We start from the raw sequence: 25,116 nt of genomic DNA, 5'->3' as shown, positions 1-25,116 counted from the left end.
AGCAGTATGTCTGTATTATATCAATTGTATCAGCTTAGGAGTCAAAGAGCTGCACTGATATTGACTGATTCAATAGTACAGCAGGTTATGAATGCACAGACTGCAAGTGAACATCACTAAACAACAGACAATCACAGCAGACCATCACATTACATAACCAACAGCCAGCAGCAATTAGGCCAAGACACTACCTTCACTACATACACTTAAAATATGGGCTGTCTTTGGAAGTACAAAGATGCAAATACTTTTGAATTTGGTGCTACATGACCACAGAAAACAGAGAACTACCAGAATACACTGTGCAACACCACTCCTGCTGGTGGGTGACATAATGCAAACTCGCCCATTTCACACAATGGCGGCCAGCTGGTATCAATATCATATATTAAAGTTAAACAGTAAGTTAAAACATGTTTCTGAAAACATCTGAGGTGAGAAATGGGCAACTCAGTAACAGAATTTTGGTTTATATTTGATCTGTGCTGCCTACTTTTACTGAATGATGTCAGTTTTCGGTCTCTGTTTTCACTATGCAGGAAAAACAGTACGGCACTTCCTGTTCAGAAACTCTCACTACTACAGCTAAACAGGGCGTAATGGACATTTTAGATGAGAAATAGGCAATGCAGTAACATAATCTTTGTTTACCTTTGATCAGCGCTGCCTAGTGTTAATGTTTGATCAGATCTGGTCTATGTTTGAGAGGGATAAAGATTAATGACATATTTTGTGTCATCTGGCAGTGTTTTGCTGGAAGAGGAGCCATAGGCGTCATTTAGGTATGGCGAGGTATGGCAGCTGCCATACCTTGGAATCGGGAGAAAAAAAAAGAGAGAGGTTCTGTAGTCATCTTACGTGAGGCGCACTGGCTGGTTGTTTTCATTGTATTGCACTTAAATTGGTCAATAATATCAATAATCAGTGAATACGAGTGTTATTACTTCGCTCCTCCGTGAGTTATGTGAATTATCTGTGTGCTATAAAAGCATTTTGCTCTGCTGCTGTAGACAGCCTGTCTAAATGATGTCTTGAAGCCTGTCTGATTGTATATGGGTTATGTCGGCATGTTAAGCTTGTATTTTCGGTCTCTGGAGACACAATAAATTTGCCTATACAGTATTGTACCAAATTGGCCTTGGTTTTACTGTGTTTCATACACCGGACCCCTTGGTTATCTTCTAGAAATGAGCTTGTAATTAATTGATTTTCTTTATTTTCTGTGAAGTTAAACACATGACTAATGATAATTAAACGTCCGCTCGCTGTCAGTGGTATTTTTGAAACTCCATCATCAGTAGCTCTGTGACGTCATGTCATATTGCCATACCTTAGCTTTTGCTGAAACAACGCCCCTGAGAGGAGCAGAGAAATATTGGCACTGGTTAGATGAGGGGAAGTTTACCACAGATCATTTACACATACTACTGACACTGTTATGATATAAAGCTGGCTGATAATCAGCACAGTATCCCTCTTAAGTACAAATTTGAAGTACCTTTGCTTGAGTATTTCCATTATATGCTAAAATAATTCAAATGAGCTCTACCTTTACCACATTAATGTACAGATTAATGCATATATATATATATATATATATATATATATATACTTTAAGTGAATGTTGATGCCAGTCCTTTTGTATTTTATTTGGGCACAACCAAAGTTAATACAGTACGATAATGACATTACCATGGAGCCGGCCTATTCAACTGGCAACCAGCAGGCCAACTCAGCCTCCCCATCAAGCCAGACTGGCCCGCCGACCAGTTCTGTTTACAAATAAATAAGATTAAAACAATAAAAAAGAGGAAGTTATGCAAAAAAAACAGATATTTTGCCACAACAAACCCTTCAACCCAGCAGAGTGCTCCTACACTCCTAGGCCCAATTGCCTTTGAACTGCACAACTGGTTTTGAAATGTTTCCTTTGTTTGTTTTTTTTTTAAATTTCAGATGGTACCTTAACAAATCGTGTCAAAATTACCTTATTCTACATGTCTTTTTTAAAATTTTGCCAAAAATAAACCAATGCATTCCTCAGTGCGACTGGGAAGACATGAATGACTCGGCTGAGACCACCAGTCACTCGACAAAATTAAGTGATACTTTGACTGAACCACAGGCTGTTTACACAGAGCAGACAATACAGAGCAAGAGAGGCCGTAAATAGAGGTTATTGAAAATTTGAACGCAAATTGTGATCTCATGACACAAAAGTATTGAAAATATGGTGGTGTGTTGTGTCAAGTGTACAAACATAATGAGAATAACAACTCAGAGAAATGTTCGGCCTTGGGCCCTTAGCTTTCTGAAAATGTAACCCCCTGAATGATACATTTGAATAACCCTGCCGTAGTGTATCAAACATAGAAACTGATAATACTGTTAACTCTATAAAAATATGAAATTTAGTATAAAATACAATTTTAACAAAATTAAATATAGATATGCACAGCCTAGTAATAAATTAAGAAATGAATAAATGAACTTGAAACTTGTGAGTTGTGAATGAGTGTTCTGTGAGGTCGCCAGTGTTAAAACTCATATGCAAAGCCAGCTCAATGGATCTAAGTGTAACAAGTTTCAATAACATCTCTGCTGTAGAGAGTTTAACATTCATGTCTTGTCATTTAGAATTTCATCAGTAATGATCTGATAAGGATTCTATTAAAACATCGGCGGAAATATTGCCTCTGCAGATGAGATATCTTGTTATTGTATTCTGTGGTTATTGAACTCATTATAGAAATATCATGTTTATGTTATGAGACAAGTTTGCTGACCTCTTTTATTATTGCATTGCGTGATAATTACAGTGATACTGGAATTAAAAGTCCCTGGTGTATATCTACTATAGCTTGTGGCAGCCTGTCAGAATATACAGTGATAAAAAAAGGTAACATGATATGATAAGGAATTTATTAGAGGGTAAAAATACAGTACTTGTTAAGCCAAACAATGACTCATTTCTTCTTTATATGGGGTAAATGTTTTCCAGAATTCCTCCATGTGAGAGTGACTGCTGTGTGTCTTATTAATGGGAATTTAAAACAAGCTTTTGCAATATCTACCTGCTTTACTACAGAAAGAGGCTGTTTTTCTTTTGGTTACCCATGCTTGCAGGCAACAATGTTGAGGGAAAAATATCCACAAAAACATTCTATGAAAAGTCTACCGCTGACAACTGGGGATCTACTCTAAAAGATATCAAACTAGAATATTACAACACAGTGGCCTTGGCAGAGAAGTGCAAGACTCTGACGATCCTTTGGAGACCATGACCTAGCGGTGAACGTGTAGAATATTTATTGTACACTCCATAGCCTTAGGATAAAGGCTAACAATATGACATTTGGTCAGAAAACATTTCACATTTTCTGAGTGTTATACCTGGCTTGACATGGGAGCAGTGGGAGCACTCAAAGGGCAGTCAACAAACAAGGTAACACACCAGAAGAACGCCAAAGAATATTTCTGCTTATATATCTGTTTGATAATCTGCAGACTAAATACAACAGGAACTTTGAATCCACTGGCCACCAATGTTATAGCAGGGTGGCACAGAACTTAACTGAAACTAGCCCTGTCCTTTATTTGATTCAAGACCACGTCAATCACTTTCAAGTAACTTAGAATGTATAAAAACAGTCATCAGTGAAAAGCTGTACTGATATGAATTATTTCTAGGATTTGAAGATACATCAAATGTATCAAATGGTAACACTTTACCATAAGTCCCCCTGATAAGCACTGAGTAGAAGTAACCTCGTCAAAAATTTGCAAAATGGTCTATAACACAATATAAGGTAGTTGTTAGGCCTGTCACGATAATTATGTTACTGACTTATCAATCATTGTGCTGATGTCAGTATAAGGCTTTGATGCAGCAATTGCCGAGTCCCAAGCAAAAATAAAGCAGCGTAGCTTACTGATAGCCTGCAGCTGCTCTTTTGGAGTGGAAGAGGCACAGTCCCTATAGTTGTTAGCTTGCGAACCCTTGACAACAAGCCAAAAAGTCACTTGTTTTTAGTTTTATCCTCGACAACTTCATCCTTCAGCTCCCAAGCCATCTATCCACAGGGGCTGACTGCAGCGCGCCAGCCAGATTATCGAGGTAACTGCGGTTTTCCTGGAGCTTTGCTAAGTTTGTCCATTAATCACAAGAGGCATCACTTTGTTTTTTGTATAGGCCAAATTTTGTAGTAAATACAATTTGGTTAATTTTGGGCTACTCCCATAAAGGTACTAAAATTTTATTCATACTGTCATGTGTTGGGATTCACAGGACCACAGAAGATTTATCATTTGGTAAAATCAACACTGATTTCAAGGCTTTTCCTCTGCATTCTCTTTGTCTTCAAACAAAGAGGGCTATGCGGCACCCATCCCACAGGAGGTCTCACATCACACCTCAGTGAGACTCAAGTCCCAAAACTTGACTGGACAAGACCTTTTTCAGGACATGTGACTCTGATGTCACAGGCATCGGTACAAGGTCTGCTCCCTTCCACAGTAGTGCTCTCTTGCTCCAGCTGCTTCAGCAGCTCCCAGCTCTTTCCAGCGGACCCTGGAACAGGACCCCTGCTCCATAGCCCAAACCACTAAAGGGAGGGCAATTGATCTCAGACTCTCTGACCTGAAACAGAAAGGTAGAGTTGCAAACACAAGGTCTGCAACCAGCTTTCCAGCAACAAGGAACTAAGTGAGTTAGCACCCAGCGTCTAACTCTGCAAGGACCCCGCCCCGAGCGACCGACTTCCTCGGATCAGAACCTTTGGAGCAAAGGACCCAACAAAGACTGCACCTGGAACCATCTTCCCAGCCTTCTTCTGCTGGCTAACAAAGCAGCACACCACCAAGTGACTCTTTCTTCCATCCACTCAAGGATCGGTAATGTAACAACTGGGCATAGCTTATCACAGCTTTACAGGCTAAGCGAGACTGTTTGACTTGTTGTATGTGCTTTGATGCTGTTTACTGAGTTATTGTTGTGATAGATTGCAGTTAGGTCATTGATTATTGGCTTCGCCACAGCTAAGTGTTTAGTTTGCTAATACTGTTCACAAACAGATTCTTGCACACAACTAAATAATCTCTGCACTAACCCAGACCGTTTGCAACAACATTCACATAGACTCATAAACAAACAGGCTTTCAACAGAGCTACACCCAAACAGGCATCTCAAAGTTCCCGCTTCTTTTCCTTTGTCTTTGTCCTGACCACACGGTCAGACAGACACCTCTCCCAACTGGAAGCCAGCCTTGATTTGGCCATTTTGGTAGTTCTCTGCTGTCAGCCATTTTGTTTTGTAGGCCAAACGGCTACTTGATCACCACACCCGCCTTTGTCTTTCTCTTTTCTCTCTCTCTCTCACACACACACACAACACACATATACACACCAAGCTTGTATATAGTTAGTTAGAATTTGTGTGTTTTGGTTTGCTTTGCTAGTTTGTGAATAAATATAATTCTTTGGAATCATGCCTGCTGTCTGTTTAATGTTGCACAAGAGTGAATGAATAGTCAACCTCTGCTGCGTCAAGAACTCCAAAATCCTTCAGACGTTACTGTTAATTTTGGTTGTTGTCATTAATTTAATTACTAATCAAACTCCAAATTAATAGTTTAGCGTATTTTATGAGACTGATATCTTTAACTGGCTATCATTTTTCCCTTTACGGGAATGGTGCCCCACGAGGTGATTTAATGTTAATTAAGTCACATTATTTAACATAATTATTAATTATTAATAATAATTATTAATTATTTCCGATAGCCAATTTAACCCCAACATATTTGGTGCCATCGTGTGAAGCCTAAGGTGTTGACCCCAACATATTTGGTGCCTCCGTGTGAAGCCTAAGGTGCTGACCCCAACATATTTGGTGCCATCGTGTGAAGTAAATATATGTTGATTCCCAACACATGTATACTTCAACTGGCGTTTTGTACTTTAAAAACTTTTTTATTTTTTATTTATATTCCAATGTCTGAATATTCTTACAATTTACAAGTTCTTTCAAAGGACATAGTTACATTATTATGGTATTATATTGTTGTATCAATGGCATAAATTGGTCTCAAATGACAATAACATGTTTTATCACAAATATTTCTGGGATAATTTATCATTCAACATAGGAATGGGCATCAATTTTTGATTAACGATGACTGATTGTTAAGGATTTTGATCGATCACAAATAATTTTGTTCGACAGTTGCAGTGTTTCCCCTACAATGCCACAGGCTTGGCAAGCAGCCGTGCCTACGAGACCCCCCACCGGACCTATGCCAGACAAAAAACCATGAACAGACGGAGGCTCTCATCGCTCTCCAAAGCCTGGGTGGCTTCGCTTGAGGCCTCTGAAAACACCACGCCATTGAAAGACGGAGGTTTCGCTGAAAACTGAAGCCTGTAACCCCTGGCTGGCAACGGTTGTAAACACCCAGGGGTGAACTGGGCATGCGCGCCATTCTAGTAATTAACATCTTTATGTAAAATCACCTAAACTATGTAGCACATTTTCTTATTTTAACCCAAAGCATGATCTTTTTTCTAAACCTGACAATGTAATTTTGTTGTATAATTATGACTGTGTCTCAGTGTAAACCACATGTTAAAAAAAAATGACACCGTTAGTACATGCGGCTGTCAATGGTACTCTCCAACTGTCATAAATGTTCTTTTTAGAGTCACTGGCCAATGGCCCATTCTGTCATTTAGGTAAGAAGATGTTTTTTTGTTGTGTTTTTTTTTACTACACTTCTCAGCAGTTATAATGTATCCCGATGATTTATTGTTTAATATTAAACAATATTTCTTATTACTGCATTTTACGAGTCAAGTTTATACACCAACCTCCACTTATGAGTACCCACAGGGCAAGTTACAGTCATGTAAATACATTAATAAACCTTAATAAAGTTGTCTAATTACAACCACATCAAAATGAGTTATGAACCACACTTTAACCATTTATATACTGTTACTGTTTATATACAGAGGGACTGAAAGTAAAATATTGCCTCTTGTCATTGAAGTTTTCAATAAATAGTCTGAATCCCATGTTGTAAAAATGTCAGTCAGACCAGAATCTTTAAGCGCATGAGTTACTGCCCATATCCACATTTCTTCAGCTTTTTGTTGCACATGCTGAACGCTGTTTCCCTGCTGGGAAAAACTACCCAGCCAATCAAAGCTTTGTAGGTGGGATATTACAGAAATAACAACTCTTAAATCAACACACATCGTCAAACGACATGACAAACATTACATTTACTGCTCTTAGCAACAGCAAAGACAGCTTCCATGTCGACTGAAAAGTGACATCAAGGCAACGTATATGCCACTTACTGCTGATTGGTTAGGTCAAAATATCCCTCCCTGCCAACACATTGTTAGTCAGATTGAAGTGGTAACTCCTCCACAGTATCTACTCCTATCTATATGTCATTTTCTACATGTAGTGTCTTAACCCCTTTATATAATTTCATCTTCATTTCCAATTAATAATGAATGTTGCTGCTGTAAGCCCTTTATTCGGCATATATTTATTTCACCATGTCAGATCAGGCATCTAAGAATCTTTTACTGGTCATAATGTAATTAACCTAGACACATATATGTAAGTAAGCCAGCAGAACAAAGGAAATATCACGTATTAATGTATTAAAAAATGAAAATACCCTTTCAGAGTTGTCATCAGGATAGAAGCACTAAATAAACTGATCCAGATTTTAGACCGTATCGCTCAGCTCAACATTTTAGCGAAACAAACGCTGCTTCTGAAAGTTGAATTTTCTATATATCACCACAATCAACTGATGCACATAACAAAGACAAAGAGAGGGAAGTATATATAGAGCAGTGAGCGTTGCATGTTTCCCAGCTGCAAACCAGGCAGGGCAGGTGGTGGCGGTGCTAGTCTGAGGCGTGTGTGTTGCGTACGGGTGTAGAGGGGTCACAGAGGTCGGGGCCACTTGCGAATAATTTCTTTTGTGTCTTTCCTGCTCTTCTTCAGCACTCTCCTCCCCCTCCCCCTGTGCTCCTCTTCATTGCCCCAGAGCGAGACTTTCTTTGCTGCTTCTTTGTTAAAATGACAGGCCCTAATAGAATAAATAAGGCACCTATTTTTACCTGGCTGCTGGCAGGGTGATCACACTTACACACATACCAGCATGCAACGCTGCGCTGGAGGTTGGTAAAGAGCTGACGCCTGACTCAGTGGGGGAGGGTGATGAGGTTGAGGAAGGAGGTCATGGTGATTTAATTGAGAAAGAAAGTAAGGAGAGCCGGAGTCAGAGAGAAAAAACAGAGGTAGAGTGGATAGGTAGATAAAGAAAGACAGATTGATATAATAAGAAGAGACTAAAGTATCAGCGACACAGTTTGCTGTCTGATCGCTGCAGACGCACCTTTGCTTGTGTCTAATATTTCTGTCCCTATATGGTATTTTCAATTTGATCTGACATTTAACAATTTAACAATCTCCATAATGTCACCTTTTGGTGTTTTTGAAGCATATTCAAATTTTAATTGCTGTAGGAGTGTTTTGACAGAACTCCAAAGCATCTAATTATTTTCGAGCAAACTGGTCTTCACAATTTTTTTTTCCCGTGTGACAGTTCACTAACTGAACGAGAGATGAGGCGAGCTAAATAGGGCTAATCATATTCACGGCCGCTGCATGTGTTTCTGATGGCACTTTGAGATGCCTTTGGTACTATCCCCATTTAAGGAGTGTTTTAAAGAAGTTTGGAGGCAGTTTGAAACATTTTTGAACAGCCCACACAGTAGGATGACATAAGTGTGATTATAAGAATAGAAACATATAATCTTGAGAGATTGGTATGATATCGCCTCTATTTTAAGAGGTTTTAAATCGTTTGGTGGCAGTTTTTGAGGCGCACTTTGTTGATCGATCAACTTCAAATATTCAGTTTTAAAAAACTACAGGCAAATGGGAAAACTTGAAAGAATAAACAACATAAATAGGCTTGTTAATGTGATGGAAACTCCAGAACAGCTTCAGCGCTCCTTTGCAAGTTACTCGAGCACCATTTTTGAGATTTGGTGTCAATGAAGACCATTGTATATGATTCACATCATCTTTTTAATACCCACCAAACAATTCGATGATGTATGCTGTATGGAAACATCTTTGTTTTTTTTCCACTAATAAATTGTATTCATGTTTTTCCTTTACTTTGTCACCCAATATATGCACTATTCCATGCTGTTTTGGTTAATTTAGTAATCTAATTTGGAATGCTACAGTAAGCAAGTGCAAAAGTCCTTACACAACACTGGATAGACATCAGGCTGTAGATCAGTTTATTTTACAACAGCACCAAAATGACATTGTTTAAAACTGCCTTAAATTGTTTTTTGGCCTAACAGTTTGCGATTAGATACAGTTTTAGCAATCACTTTGAGTCATGTCTCTGTCCACATGATGAATGTAAGTCCAATATTTCCAATTATCCACTGTGCTCACAAATAGAAGAAGAAATAAAACTAATATATAAATAACGTCAAACATATGTATGCAGAGTCTGTGAGTAACAGGCAGCCCATTTGCAAGTGGAAAGCGTTGATTTTGTATGCATCATATCAGCTTTTCTAAACTGACATAGTAAATGAGCTGTTTTTGTCATCCAGAGATGGAGGGGATGGTAGATGGTGGGTCAGACCACTGCTTGAGAGCAATAAACAAAACCAGATAGCAAGATATTGCTGTGTTTCCAGCTGCTTTTTATCCATCAAACATGGGTGTTGTATAGCAGCTATAACAGTTGCTGTTTTTCTAGCCAGGACAGTGCCATGAAAAGTGGTTATCTTTTAATGAGATATCAATGGCCTCTCAAGCCATGATTGTGCTGTTAAGCACAAATATGATCTTTTCCCTGAATATAACCAAGTGGTTTTGTGCCTGAACCAAACCACGTTACCACAGGGTTGTTATAACTTTATAACGAAACATAAAGGTGAATGTATCCAGTATATAATAATGTACATATGTACCTTATCTATCATTTGCAGAATTGTACAATTCCTACACTGTTTATGGCAAATGAGTTGCCATGGGGCTAGATTTTGCTAACTGAAGTCACTTGTAGTCAAAGCAGGCTTGACCAATCACATCTCAGTGGCAGGTAAGCTGTCCACGAGGAGGGCGAAAGGAGTGGAATGCTTTGACCTAGACGCAATCTCTGAACCCATCGACTACTGTCTGACAACAATTAAGTTTTGAATTACCTCTTGAAAAAAAAAAGATAACATTCATTTGCATGTATCTATTTGAAATAAGCCAAAATGACTGGTGCACAGAAGAGGACATCTTCGCCTGAATATCAATTGGCTACAACAAAACCCACAAAATAGGTGCCTTATCAACATCAAGCCGACAGCCAATGGGTACCAAGATTGGTGACAGAAGTGAAGCACCACATCAGTCAATTTTACAGTAAATATGAGGGTAGGGTTATGTGAAAGTTCCCTTCAACCAATCCCAGCAATGTGAAGACTACAACAAGCTGTAATAACTGAATTTTCACATGCTAACTAACTAAAGCTGTTTGTAACAGACTTTAAAGGGCTTTAACTTTCCAATCAAAAGCGCTTCCTCGATGTAATAAACCGTTGCAACATGAACGGAGCAGCAGTGGCTTTCTTGCTGTTTGTGTCTGATCTCTGGCGTGGTAATTGAGGTCATTTGTCTGACAATAGGAAACTCATATCTCAACCTAGTGCAGGGGGAAAAGTGCTATTAATCACCCAGACAAGGCATCATGGCCAAACACACACATGGCACACACACAGACTGACCACGGTTAATGAGCTATGGCCCCGTGTCTACAACATGACTGATACATCCATGATAGTCAGGCATTGTGTTTGTGTACATATATCTCTGTGTGTGTGTGTGTGTGTGTGTGTGTGTGTGTGTGTGTGTGTGTGTGTGTCACTATGTGTTGCTTTAGAGTTCCTGGCTCATTAGGAAACAACTGGTGTAAGTCTTCAATTAACTTTACAGACCATGGCGTACTATGTGCTTCTTTCACCTGCTGAGCTCCGGTCTGCTGAGCTATAATTCACAGTTGATGCACAATTGCCACAAAATATCACAGTACCTGGGATTTTTATTGATTTTGTATTAAAGTGAAAATCCGGGCTGGAGGAGCTGCTGTTTTAGGCAACAGTGTCGTTTTGTATTTATGGGAAATTCACAAAAGCTTTTCTCCTTTTGTTTCCAAAGAGCACACACAATATTTGATTTTGTGAATGAGATTTTCCTCATCATATAAACCAAATATCTGCAATTCATACAGATGAAGGGCTTTGGGTGCTAAAGTGACACAAACAAGGTGAACCCGACAAACTTTTCTGTAACAGGAGGCTTTAGTTTCTCTGCTGATGCAGTCCAAAGTATGCTGTGAAGTACATCGTTTTCCTTTAAATCTGTTTCCATTTGAAATATAATCATTAACCATATTCATAAATAAGCCTTAACACTTCAGGTAGCAGCTGTGCCCCAGGCAGCTAAGATGCAGAAAATGATCACCCCGGCTCCTCACTGAATATGGAGGGAGTCGGGCACATCTTGTATTTGGAGCAAAGGGCGAGGACATGGATCATCAAACTCTCCTGTGAGCTCATTACTCCCTCCAAAAGGCCAGGACGTTTCAGAGAAGCCAGGAAGAGATTAAGAAAGATGACCCTGATTCCAAGTTTTTGCCAATGGAATCTATTTCCTTTCCTATAGAAACGGATGGGCCTGGGTCGGGCTGAAAGAGTTACCCACTTAGATTGAATCATTCCAGATCTTCACAGCACAATGTAATCACCGTGCTCTCTGTTTGTCAGGAAAAATAGATTCTGGATGGATTTTGCACCAGTTCAGACTATCAGATTTCCAGTCCCACACGGTCCAAATCTGATGTTTTTATTGTTGCTTCAACATGAGGGCTGATAACAACAGGAATGCAGGGTGAAGAAAATACTGTTACATCCATAGACTGGTCTAAACTGGTGAAAGGAAAGATGCAGTAGAAGTAGCTGTGCATACATTTTAAATTCTAATTAAGATTCTAAGTAATTATTCTTACTGTGAACAGGAGAAGTATTGTGTTGCGTTTTTATAAATCAAGCAGTGCTAACAGTGGTGATTTTACAGGACATTGTACTGAATGTGCAGACTTTTGGATTTGTGTTAATTTCCTATGCAAATTGGGCAATGCTTTATTTCATATGTCCATTGTTTTGAAGTAATTTCCCAGAAATCCCCCTGTAAAGAACTCTACAATTTGGCACTAATTACTGGAAAATATAAAGTTCTGAGAATTTATTTAACTTCATTAAGTTAAGTAGCTGAGTTTCCAGCTGCTCCAGAGAAACCTACTTTTAAGAACTCACCCACAGCAAGTAAATATTCATGCATTAATAATTTATTGCCAAATTACTTTGGATTTTTCTGAACATGTTAATTCATATGCTTGAAATGTCACATTTTTGCATGTTCAGCCAACCTGCTATGCACCAACTAAAAATAGGTTACACAGCAATTCATTGGAATTCATTAACTGAATGCATAGCAACTGAAAACAGTCTCTATTCTAAAACCTTCCCAAAAAACACAGTTCCATTTCAGTTCCTTTTCAGAAAATCACATAAAACTACATGTTTTACAAAATTAAATGTTACTAGAAATGTATTATAATTTTATTCATGTTAAAATTTGCTAAATGTGTCCCAATAATACAAATCTGGCGGTCTGTTTTTCTGTTAGTCCTTTCTCACAGATGGGGCATTCCTGATGTAAGTGTGTACAAAATGGCTCATATCTAATAATAAAATATATATATATATTATATATGATAAATATATAAACTTCTCTCAACTTGTAAGTAAATGTGTATAGACATATATAATATGGAAGACTGCAGAAAAGTTGTTAGAAAGTGCAAGTTCACTCCACCAATCCAAGCAAAAAATTGAGCATGAATTGTGTGTGTGTGTGTGTGTGTGTGTGTGGGGCTCAAAGTTACAGTTTACAAAGAAGGAGCTGAAAAGAAGGAGCATGGCAGTTTTTGATTGTGTTGAATCATTTAGCAACGTCTGCAACCAGTGTGTCAGAAGCTGCTGAAAATGAAGAGTAATGCACTTTTCATGAGGGTGGGAAAACTCAGTCATCTAATGCCATCTGTCAGCGCAGAGGTAACTGGGAGCGGACAGTGCAGCGCAGCAGGGGTGTCCTTGGACAAAGTAAGGGAGGGGAAGAAAAGTGGCAGAGGCAAACAAAGGAAACGACTGCGGACAGTTTGGAGCCATTGAGGTGAAACGGCAGGGAGAGACGGGCTATTACTTATCTCTGCTGCAACTCGCTGAGAAAACGAGTACAGGTAACAAAAAGACGGATGGCTGACATATGCTGGCATTTTGAGTAATAAAACAAAAAGCAGGGACGTTGCTTCTTTGATTGTTCACTTAAGTAGAAGTGCTTCAAGTGCTTCTGGAGAGTGCGTGTGTAGTTTACTGTAATTGCTCGCGATAGAACAATGCTGATTATAGTGCAACGCTACACACGCTATGATCTACAATGCTCACTCGTCTTCATTGTGAGACTCAAACAGATGGTTGAGCCATTGCACGGTTTATAATGTGTGTGACAAACATAGTGTAGATAACGCACAGATGTAACATGCCAACATATTTTGATCTCTCTAAACAAAACTGCAGAAAGTGTGTAGCTGCCATTTACATGGCTGACTTTAATCTTTCTAATGACATTTAACAGAACTGCTGCTACACGAGTGTTTATTGTGACTTTTCTTGGAAACAGGTCATTGAACAAGTATCTGCTGTCTGACTATTAAAGGTACGATTGCCAGCTTCACTTTCATTTGGTAAATGAACATAAATGAAGAGCTATTAGTGCAGCTGTATTCACAACAGAGAGCAGGTGTGATGAAGCCTGATGTCTCAGTAAGTACATGTTTCAACATTTTTTTAACACACTAGTGAATAGGGCTGGGTGTTTTTTGGAGTTTTTAATAATAGTGCCAATAGAGCACTGTGTGGATGGTGTTTACTTGTAGGCCAACCAGGAAGTTATCATAGCCCTGATTCCTTTGACAAAAAGCCAGCTGGATTGTGCTGAAAATGAACTGTGGAGAACAAAAAATTTATGACACTTGTACATTCTGCTAAGCAAAATAAACTTCACAAATTAACACCAATTTGTTTTAATATTTCTAAAATATTCCTTTTTTTTAATTGGTGCAAAGGCCAGCACAAAAAATCAGTGACACACAATGCATACATGGGAGTGGGTGGAGACGGGAATTTAGACCAAACAGGACAAAATGGGACAAAACAAAACAGATAAATAATAACTAATCAGTAAAACAGAATCGCAATTATGACTTTTGAAGTGTAAATGCAATTGCCAGAATTACAAAGTCAATAGGCCAAAACATATCAAACCATAGTCACATGACTTAAACACTGCCATATCAATAAGGCTGTAAAGCTGAGTCCAGTGGCTGTAGTCTCATTTAGCCTCCTGTTAGAAACCGCCTTTTTTAAGACAAGTAAAAGCTTCAGGATTCACAATGGGGTAAAAATTTAGCCTTTGGCTAACACTGGCACATTTACAGCAATGTTCATCATGTGCACTGTCCTCTAAATAAATAAAAAAATAAAAATAAATAAAATGAACTGATGTATTTAATATCACAAAACAAAACATGAAAATCTTTTGAACTTGTGTTAACCACCGACCTCATTTCAGGCATTTAACCAAAAACCCGTTGACTTCTAGAGCAGGGAACTGGGAGTCCAAAAATGCTAACTCATTTTCACGTTTCAGGACTCACTCCTGCAGCACTCTACAGGAATAAGTTTAGTTAAAAGTTTTAGTACGGGTGCAATACCTTTACAACACCTTACTTCTAGAAATATAAACGTATTTCAGCAAGGACTTTTTTTTTTTAAAAAATTCACCAGCCAAAAGCCAAAATACACAAACGTTATCTAAACAGAAGCAGCTGCACATGAACTCTGACTAAATCAGCAGCTCCCAAAGATGTTTTGAGAATGGGCCAAGAGTGCTGCAAAAAATTTTTTTGTCTTCTTTAAGGCATATTTCACCACACAGAAAAACCTGAAATCTGAAATGACAGGCAGCAGGCTGCACTTTTTAATTCTTGTGGATTTTAAGTGAAATATTAATCTGTAAAACTAAACAGCAACATAGCCTAGTTTAAATAAATCAGTGACAACTGACTGAGGACAGACATTTACATTATGCCTAAATTTACATTATGCTTATTTGATGTTAGTTCATACATATTAGATCTGTTTTTCAATTTTCTCAAAGACCAATAAATTCTCAAAGACCACTTTAGTGTCAATTTTAGTGATAAGAGTGTTGTGTGAGGGGGCTGGGCATGGGTGGTGGCCGTGAAAATAAAATCCCTGTGAAGAAGTGCTGTGGTTAAATAACCTCTAACATCTAGTGATAAATCTAAAGTGTGTCTATGAAGTGAAAAAAAAAAATCTAATCAAAACAACCAAAGTGCATCTTTGCAACATTTTGAATCTTATCAGACATCCATCCAACAGCAGCTTACAGTAATTTAGGGACACATTTCAGGCAATACTAAAAAGTTTGGAGGTCAAATAGAAATGAGAAATGTTGTGGTTCTTTGTGTGTGTTTGCATGGTTTATGGTGCCCACATAACCACCTGAACCTGATAAAAAGATCTTACAAAACAATCTACGAGGGGTGCTTTCATGGAGTGCAGAAAAGAATAAATAAAGAAAAATAAACTCAAGGTTCAGACAAGGGCCTCGAGAGCATTTCTGCAAGACTGCCACTCTGGGAGCCCATTACATTTCTTTACAACAGGGTAACACCAAAAAGAAAGGGAACAAGAGAAGAGCTTTGTTAAAAGAGGTCCCATGTGAGGTTTAAGTATTTCTCCTGGCAAGCATTTACTCTGCAACTGAAGTATGATCAAGAGTCCTGCCAATTCTAAATTTGTAGCAGAATAATCCAGTCAACCTCTACACACACATACACACCGACACACTCAGTATTATGAGCCTCAATATACTGTATTTTGTGGGGGTAACAGATTATGAATCCGTCCTGTCAATGAATGTATAAATAACTGCAGGAATTAATGTTACTAATGCATCCCACACAGTCACACACACACACACACACACACACACACACACACACACATGTTCACCTGAACCTTGATGCTCAAGGCCAATAATCACTATAAATGTATTCATTTATATCTTCAGCACTCACTGTGTGTGAGTGTGTGTGTCCTACCTTTGCTGATGTCTTGGTACTCCAGCCACAGCTGTCTCTGGACCTGTTTGTTGGGGTACCAGATGGTACAGGACTCCTGGAAGCCGTACACCGCCTCCTGCACATAGTGATTCCCAAACTCCCTGAGGATGGAGACAAAGTCGCTCCGCTGCGTCGCCCCGTCCAGAGAATGGATGGCCGAGCTGAAGGCTGGGTAGATGGAGGGGAAAAAAATTTATAATAATGGAGAGGAATAAAAAAAAATAAATAAATAAAGGGGAGTTCAGGGTTAGGGGGAAAAATACAGGAATGCCTTTTGTTTGCTCTGCCACTCCCTGTCTTCTGGTACACTCTGATTTTGTTTTTCTTTTTCTAAGATGTAGGTTTTTTGATTTGTCTTATCACTGAGGCACACAAAGCTGTAGAGCCTCACAGGCTTTGCATGGATCACAGATAAATATAGGTGCTGCTTGGTGTGTGCTAAAGGGAATCCCTACGACAACTATTGTACACCACTGAATAAAAATTCCAGAATTACTTCATTGAATTACTGTATATTCCCACTGTACATATCCCACAATATGTATAATATTACCTTAAGTTTCTTATCATCTCAGTGGCATGCTACATTTATTAAAGCTATAGTGCGTAACTTCTACAGGTCCGTAAATGTCCGTTTCACCCAAGCCACTACTAGAGGAGATGACACAATGCTGATTAAGTCGATCGGCTCCTCTAACATCTTGCAGTATTTTTCAATATATATCATTTTTAGTTTGCATGTCGACCGGCGACATTCCCGCGCTGGCACACAGGAAATGCTTCCTCACAACAAGAAGGGAGGTGGAGGAAGAGTGGAGAGTGTCATAACAAGAGGTAGAGCGCAGGTAGAAAGAGAAAGCAACATGGCGGAGAAGCGGCCGAAACACGGTTCAGAAGTGGATCCTACCACAAAGGCAAGTGTTACTCTGTGTACGGTGTGTGGCGACTGGCGAGTGTTACTCTGTGTACATGGAAGTGCCGCGGCTTATTAGTTGTAATAACGCATTATCCGCTGGGAGGCGACAGAAGTTACGCACTATAGCTTTAAGGGTCACTTTAATTAAGGGAAAAAAATGAAGCCTAGAATGTGAGGTCTATTTAAAATGCCAGAGAAGGTTGTTGGACAAATACCATGCAAGCAGTAGATGTGGGGAAAATAATTTAATGATATCTTAGACAAGCTTAGTCAGCTTAAAATGCTTAGTAACTAATGGATTAGGCTGTTTTTTTTTTTTTTTTCTCCAACTATCCATTCCCCATCATTATAATCATCTGTAACATTATTTTTTATTGTGTGGAGCAGCATTTTGAGGCTTAGGCACAGTGGTGTTCTGAACTAAATGTCCCATCAGCATGCTAACATGCTAACAATGACAGTGCTACAATGCTAAGCAGGTACAATGTTTACCATCGTACTTTGGTGTGTTAGCATGCTAACATTCGCTAACAGGCATTATACACAGAGCTGAGCCTGTTGGGATTGTCAGAAGTCTTGCACAAAGGTGGGGGACTCAAGTCACATAACCTGACTCAAGTCCGAATCGAGTCGCAAATTTGAGGACTTGAGACTTGCTTGACTAACACTGATGATGGATTAAACTTGACTTCGACTTGGTATTCATGACTTCGACACTTGACTTTGACTTGAGGCAGATGACTTGAAAGTTTGACTGTTTTTAATTTCACATGTATGTTTTTCTGGATGTTGAAAAGTTTTGTTTTTAAAATATGATGACGCACATATTGCAGTGGCGGAGGACCTGCTGGCTGATATCCGTGCCCACGCTACAACTTTCATATGTTTCAAGTGCAACAAGAGACTTAAATTTGTACTTACAGTACCTGAGTAAATGTGTGTAGTTACATTCCACCATTGGGTGCAGTTTATGTTTTATTATCTTTATGAGTTTGTGAGTATGACTTGACTCGACTTGCTTGACTTATAGCAAGGACTCGGCTTGCTTGATTTTCACCACAATGACATAGATCTTGCTTGAGACTTGAAGGTTAAGACATGAGACTTGCTTATGACTTGCATGTGTGACTTACTTCCACCTTAGGTCTTGCATGAATTGGCTTAATGTTTAGCAGGTAAAACCAAATCTTTATAAACAGAAATATGTATAAGAATACAAAATCTGTAGGCCATGCTTTAAGACTTTGATATCGGAAACATTCTGGTTTCCATTTGTAGTCAGTCTTGAGTCCAAATAACATAAATCAATCATTTTACAACGGACTTTGGTTTCATGCAGTTAAACAGTCTGTGTAGTGAGCAAAAGAGGTGGAACGCATTAGCTGAAATGCAGTCTCAGAACCCTTTGGCTATTTTTTTTGTGCTTTAATTGCTTTTTGAAAAATTACCTGCAATCAAATGCATATGTATGTTTATAGAGATTACTGAACAGTAACCAGCCCATGGAAGAGGAAGTCTTGGCTGGAATATCAGTTATGTGGATATCTGCTAGCTACACCAGAAACCCCAAAATACTGACCGTTGCACCCAGAGGTTAAATTATCATAAGTTCTTCGAAGATTTGGTACAACCTGATGAGGTGTAACTTACAGGATTTATTATCTGGGAAACATAAATGTCTGTACAAAATAATGTGCCAATCCATATCTTTACTATATAATGACAAAAAATCTGTGTGTATATGTGTGTGTGTGTGTGTGTGTGTGTGTGTGTGTGTGTGTGTGTGTGTGTGTGTGTGTCTGTTACACGTTTTTCTCCTCCCAAGTGAAATTTGGCACAGTGGTAGAGGGTCATGGGAGGATGCAAATGAAGCAATATTACATCAATTGGCCAAAGGGGGGCGCTATGGCAACCAACTGAAATTACAAACTTTGAATGGGCATATCTCATGCCCCATATGTCGTAGGGACCTGAAACTTTGCACAGAGGTGCCTCTCCTCATGAGGAACAAATTGGCCTCAAGAACCCATAACTTCCAGTTTTACAGATTTTACGCCATTTTGAATTTTTTGAAAAACACTTCAAATCAATCTCCTCCTAGGAAGTCTGACCGATCTGCATGAAACTCGGTGAACATAATCTAGGGACCAATATCTAAAGTTCCCTCTTGGCAAAAGTTGGAAAACTTACTAAAACTGAGCTTCTATAAGGCAATGAATATTGCAGAGGGCGTGGCTCATCACATAAAGGTGTATAACATCTCAAGGGTTTCACTGATCACCATGCAACTTTGTAGGCATATGACCACACATAATCTGAGGGGACCCCTCCATTATTGACCCCATCCAACAAAATGGGGGCGCTAGAGAGCTAATTTCTTATCTAGGCCTAACTGCCATATCGATTTTTACTAAACCTGGTAGATATGTAGAACATGATGCCTCAAGGTGACTGGAGAAATTTAACTCTAATTGGCAACTGGGTGGCGCTATAACAACAGAAAAATGCTTAAAAATGGCTAAAATACGACCGATCGCTGTGGCTCCCCCTGTGGACGAATGTTTTTTGTTTGTTTTGTTTTTTCTAATTTTTGGTATGACTAAGTCATGGTATGGTATGCTGTACATGATCACGGAAACTGTCAGTCAGTCATTCAGTCAGTCAGTCATTCTGTCTGTGACCATGTTTTTCTACTCACTGACGTGGTCAGTCTATGTGAAACTGCACATAGACATTGAGGATTGGCATAGGTAGAAGGTGGCAAAGCTACCAATGGGTATGGACTAGTTGTAGATAAAGAGATATTCCACTGGATAAGTGAAAACTTTGATCTGCTGGTGCCACAACAGGAAAGGTCAGGGTTCCCCTAGATATACTAGGATCCACCCTCTCAGGGCCATGAATGTCTTTACAAAACTCAGTGGCAATCTCCCTGACAGTTATTAAAATATCAGTCTGGAAGTTGTGGACTGATCGACAAGACTGACATTTCCAGCTGCAGAGCAATACTTCTGGCATAGCTAAATGTTTGTACTCATGGAGACCAGAGTAATTTGAATCTTCGTATAAAACTGTCTCATATGATGGTTCAGAGTTGAATCAAATGTAAAGTTAAATCACTGTTTGCCACATTTTTGTGTCACCTTATATCAATTAGAGACTATGAGAATAATCTGCTACTGACATGTCGTTAATGTAATTTCTTGCGGCAGTAAACTTTTTTAGGACACAGATGTCTACTTAAGTATTAAAGACCTCCGTTATTCTTTTTAATCCAGGTTTGTCTCACTTGATCAGCTGCACATACTGTAGGTATTTGAATTTACAGTCGGTGAAGTGGCAGTGTCTGTCAGGCATCTGGCACTAAGTGTCTTAAACGGGTTTAGCGGACATCTGAGCCAGCTGCTTACTATTCATGAACCCTTTCAACCAAACAGTGCCGAGTATCCACAGTGACCACATACGGACATGAAGAAGCACAGGCTTACATGAGATCAGTGAAATCCTCTTGAAATTAAAACTATCTCAGGAGTTGTATAAGCGTGTGTATAATAACAGATTTCATTACACCTGATGAAGACAGGATTTGGTGTGAATAAATAAATAACGCAGCATGCAATACCTGTGACAGGAAAAAAAAAACAGATTACACTTTTCTTAAAGCTTTAAGCATCCACTATTTCAAACAGAATGTGAGAACTTTTATACAATTTTTCTCTGTTTTGCAACTCTGTCTCTATTTTTATGTCAACAATTCTTTTCCTTGCTTTGCTAACAGTTGTCCTTCACGAACGAGAATAAGTGACCACTCAAGTGTTGTTTTTTTTTTTTTTTTGTTACAGTTATCCATGTCCCCCAGAAGTGCACCAGACTTTGTTGCCAATTTAGTATAGTGGCCAAACAATGTAACTACAACTTTCAGGTCCTGCACATGATGCCACTGAGCCCAAAAAAAATTTTTCCCCATAAATTGTCACTGGGAAAAAGATGTCTATTAATAACTGGATACATTTTTTTGAGTGTCACAAGCCCCAAATAATGACTTGTTGTACTACTATAAATTCAGTCTGAATTCAGAAAGTCTAGCAGAGCTGCATAATTAAATCATACATCCCCATTTGAGTTAGGTGAGGGCTAAACTGGAAGTAGCTGGCTCATCTGACGAAGTTAGTTGCATGGTGCGCTTGCTCTATGGGCCTAATGATGCAGAAGATCTGGATCATAGGAAGTCAGACTTTTTTGGCCTCATACACCACTGAAAAACTTTCATAAGAATGAACAGGGCCCTCCAACAATGTATTGAGGTCTCTTCATATATCTGTGCAATCACATTAGACATTTCCTGACTAACGTTCTTTTGTTTCCAACCCGGTCTCACCCCCAAATTGTCAAACATCAATGCTTGGTCAGTGGCCATTGGCATCAGACATGGCCACACAGGGGCACCCTTAACAGTGGTATGGTACGCATCGGACAGTGGCAGTTCCTGATGCAACATTTTAGTGTCATTGTGCATATACTGAAGGCTTTGATTACTGTTTCAAAACAATCTTGTAACTTTTAAGTTCTGTTTTTACTACGGTACGGTTTGCACAATAAAAACTGTTTACATTTTACAACAGTTTCAGGAATTCTGATTCCTTCATTATTCTATGATTTTGTGGGGCCAAGCAAACCTGTGCTAAGCAAAGACTTCAGCATATACATGATAGCATTAAAATGTCTTTTTAAGTATTCTATGTAGTTCTGACAGTAGAATAAGGCACTATAAACCTATATAAAGGCCCAGTCATGCAATATATAAAACATTTAAAAATACCATGATATACCAATTATACATAAAGTGATATACCGTGAAACCGCCAGAATCTTTGAAAATACTGTAATACAAAATATTCCCAACACTTCCCCGCCATTGACGAGATATTCCGGCAATCCGTGTGTTCACTCTTATAAGATAGGGGGTGCTGTTACACAATAGAATAGCACTGCTATGTCCAAAAACAAACACAGAAGAAGATCTGCTGGAAACTGGAAGAAGATGTAGCAGCTTGAAAACTGCCGGAAAATGCTGCCGCTGACGGAAAAGTTGATGACTCCCACAATTCCTGTTTTGATCAACATTCTGAATCCAATTGGACGAATAAGCAAACGGGTTTGGTGGGATGAAACAGGATCTCAATGACGGTGACAGTGACAGAAGCAGAATGTCTCTTCTTTAGTTTCATATATATATATATATATATATATATATATATATACTGTTTACATATTCATATAACAAATTATTCTGTGGGTCTTGAAAGTTTAGTGAATATGATCAAAAATGCTGGCAGTGGCTGGAAACTTCAAAATATTACTCTGGCAGGGAAAGTTTTAAAAACAATGTAGTGAGCTGGTATGTGTAGCATGCTACATGAGTGTCACATGATGTTTTTTTCCTAAACCTAGCCAAGTGGTTTTGTTGCCAAAAACTAAGGAAGTAAACTTAAAGTAGAAGTTATTATCTATGTTGAAGTGTATTTTGAAAAGACATATAATATGCTTTAGTATGCATTTTATGAGCATAAATAGTACTTTTACTGTGAAAATGGAAGAGTATATTGAAAAGACACCATGCATCTAATGAGTGTAACTTGACATGCCATCCCTGGGCATCCCTAACTGACACAGGAGGAGTACCTAGCACGTCATATTTTGACGTGTCCAGCCACTGACCAGATTTTAGTATTTGACAAGTTACGATAAGAATGTGTTGTCTTTGTTCCCACCATGCATTCTCAGGAGTTAAAAGGAAACCAAACATTTCCTGGTTTTATGCTCTTTCTGAAATCAGTGTCATGATTTGTACCATGTATGGATTATATCATACTGGGAGATGTTGATTAATAATTATTTGTGTTTTTTTTTTTTTTTTGGTAATGATTATAAGAGTTTTCCTCTGCAAAATGAGTGTTTCACTGTTGGCAGGAAGAGATCTGCCTTCAACTGTGCATTTTTTTTTCAAATCCTTAAAAGTCTTTCAACAACCTGCTGAATCTTTATTAGCAAATATGGGAAGGATGCCACTTTTGTCACAGGCAACCTAATTTCTGACTGGATATGACAACACCAGCCTCTGCTGTATAGCAGAGAGACATCAGAACGACTCAGAGGTTAAAGATTAACGTTTCCCTCTTTATTTAGACGAGAATAAGTGGCAGTAAAAACCTCAGGGTTAAGGATTCTTTTTATAGTTAATTTAGACAGCGAATCTCCCTAAGGGACTTTGTGTCCTAGGAGAGACCTAAGCTGAAATGACAGGTTTTTACCCACAACAGTGGGATAAAAGGACTTCTACAAACCAGCGCACAGAACTCTGTAGATTCTTAAGGTAGGGTAATGGTGACATAAATGAAAACAAGCAAAGAACACGTCTCATAATGTTATTTATATTTGAGTGAACCCAACTGACAAGTTGCAGAAGCAGAACATAAAGTGCATGAGAAAGCATGTCTGATATGATACATTGACCACACTATAACAAAATGACCATGTGCTCGCTGGGATACTATCTTAGTAAATATTGGAAAGCAAAAGTGCAATAGCAATTTATCATTATCATTTCCAGGAGAAGCAGTATTAATATCTCAGCACTCACGCTCCACTCGTTCTTACTTCTCCTCGAAAATTAAATTAGGGGGCCACTGAAGTGAGAGACAGAGAGCGCAGTGAGGATGAGCGATGGGGGCTTTGCTATCAGACGTAAAAATCAGTAGCCTCCCCCCCTGCGGTGGCTGTTGAAATATGATGAGCTAAAGTGGGAAATGGGAGTAAAAAAAAAGAAGAAGAAGAAGAAGAAGAAGACGGAGGCTGCCGAGTCGCTTCTGAGCGAAGGGAAAATAGAAACTGTATCCTCAGCAGACATGGCAGTCACTTTCAAACCACAGCAGCACCATTGGAAATGCATTAGAGGTGTCATGGTTGTATTTACAGTAGGGTGGCTGCACTTATCAGAAAGGAAACTATTTATGATGGATTTATAAATAATGCATGCACTTAAAACATGACAAAAATCCAAATTATTAAACGACACTTTCCTTCAAGCCAGGCATAATGAATAAATGTAATATTTCAACAGGTTTTCACTTCACCCTAAAACACTGCCAACAGAACAACCCAAGTTATCCAGTGAGGCAAATAAAAAGAAAAGAAGCAAATATATTTCCATAGAATAATACATTTAGTACTGAGAAACCCGTCGGGAAATACTCAGTATAATCCTGGATGTGTCAGCAGCCAGGAGCAGCCTTCAGAGGAAGTACTGCTTGACTAAATACCTATCCACAGTTATCTTATTCTGTGAAGTTTCCATGGCAGGCGCTGTCAGAATATGTTGGTCTTGCTATGGATACAAAGCTTTGTGATGTATGACGGGCTATCAGAGAGACAGAGAAAAAGACAAGGAAAATGAAATGACGTACATATTTCTGAACACAGACCTCCTTTCTGTGATACAACTGTTATAATCTGTATGTCTCAGGGACAGGCAAAAACACAGCTGCACACACACACACTCTTTCATGAACATGCTTCCAGTAAATAATGGATGTGCTCTTATTAGCATGTGTGCTTGGGCTGTAATGTAATAAACTACCAGTGCTGGTTGATAAGGGAACAGACAGGGTGGAAAGAAGCATATATGAGAATGAGAAAGTCAGACCTGAGACGTGTTTCTCTGCAATATCTTATTTTCTTCCTTGTGTCGTTTGTTTATTTGCTTGCACAATGCCAAAGAGAAAATTATGACAGGTTGGAACACGAAGAACAGAGTATGAAATAGT

General features: G+C 38.8%; 1 protein-coding gene across 3 annotated transcripts in view; it reads right to left on the bottom strand.

Annotated features, from left to right (window-relative positions):
- The window catches only part of astn1 (astrotactin 1), a 568,467-nt gene that overhangs the window by 223,614 nt on the left and 319,737 nt on the right, over positions 1-25,116 (bottom strand). For all 3 annotated transcript variants that reach the window (XM_049597470.1, XM_049597472.1, XM_049597473.1), the window contains one exon: positions 16,357-16,545. In XM_049597470.1, coding sequence (XP_049453427.1) covers positions 16,357-16,545 — 189 coding nt within the window. The remainder of the gene's footprint in view (positions 1-16,356; positions 16,546-25,116) is intronic.

Source organism: Epinephelus fuscoguttatus, linkage group LG15 (genome assembly GCF_011397635.1).
Source record: "Epinephelus fuscoguttatus linkage group LG15, E.fuscoguttatus.final_Chr_v1".
NCBI lineage: Eukaryota > Metazoa > Chordata > Actinopteri > Perciformes > Serranidae > Epinephelus > Epinephelus fuscoguttatus.
Note: the sequence above shows the minus strand (reverse complement) of the source record. Positions and strands in the feature narration are given on the sequence as shown.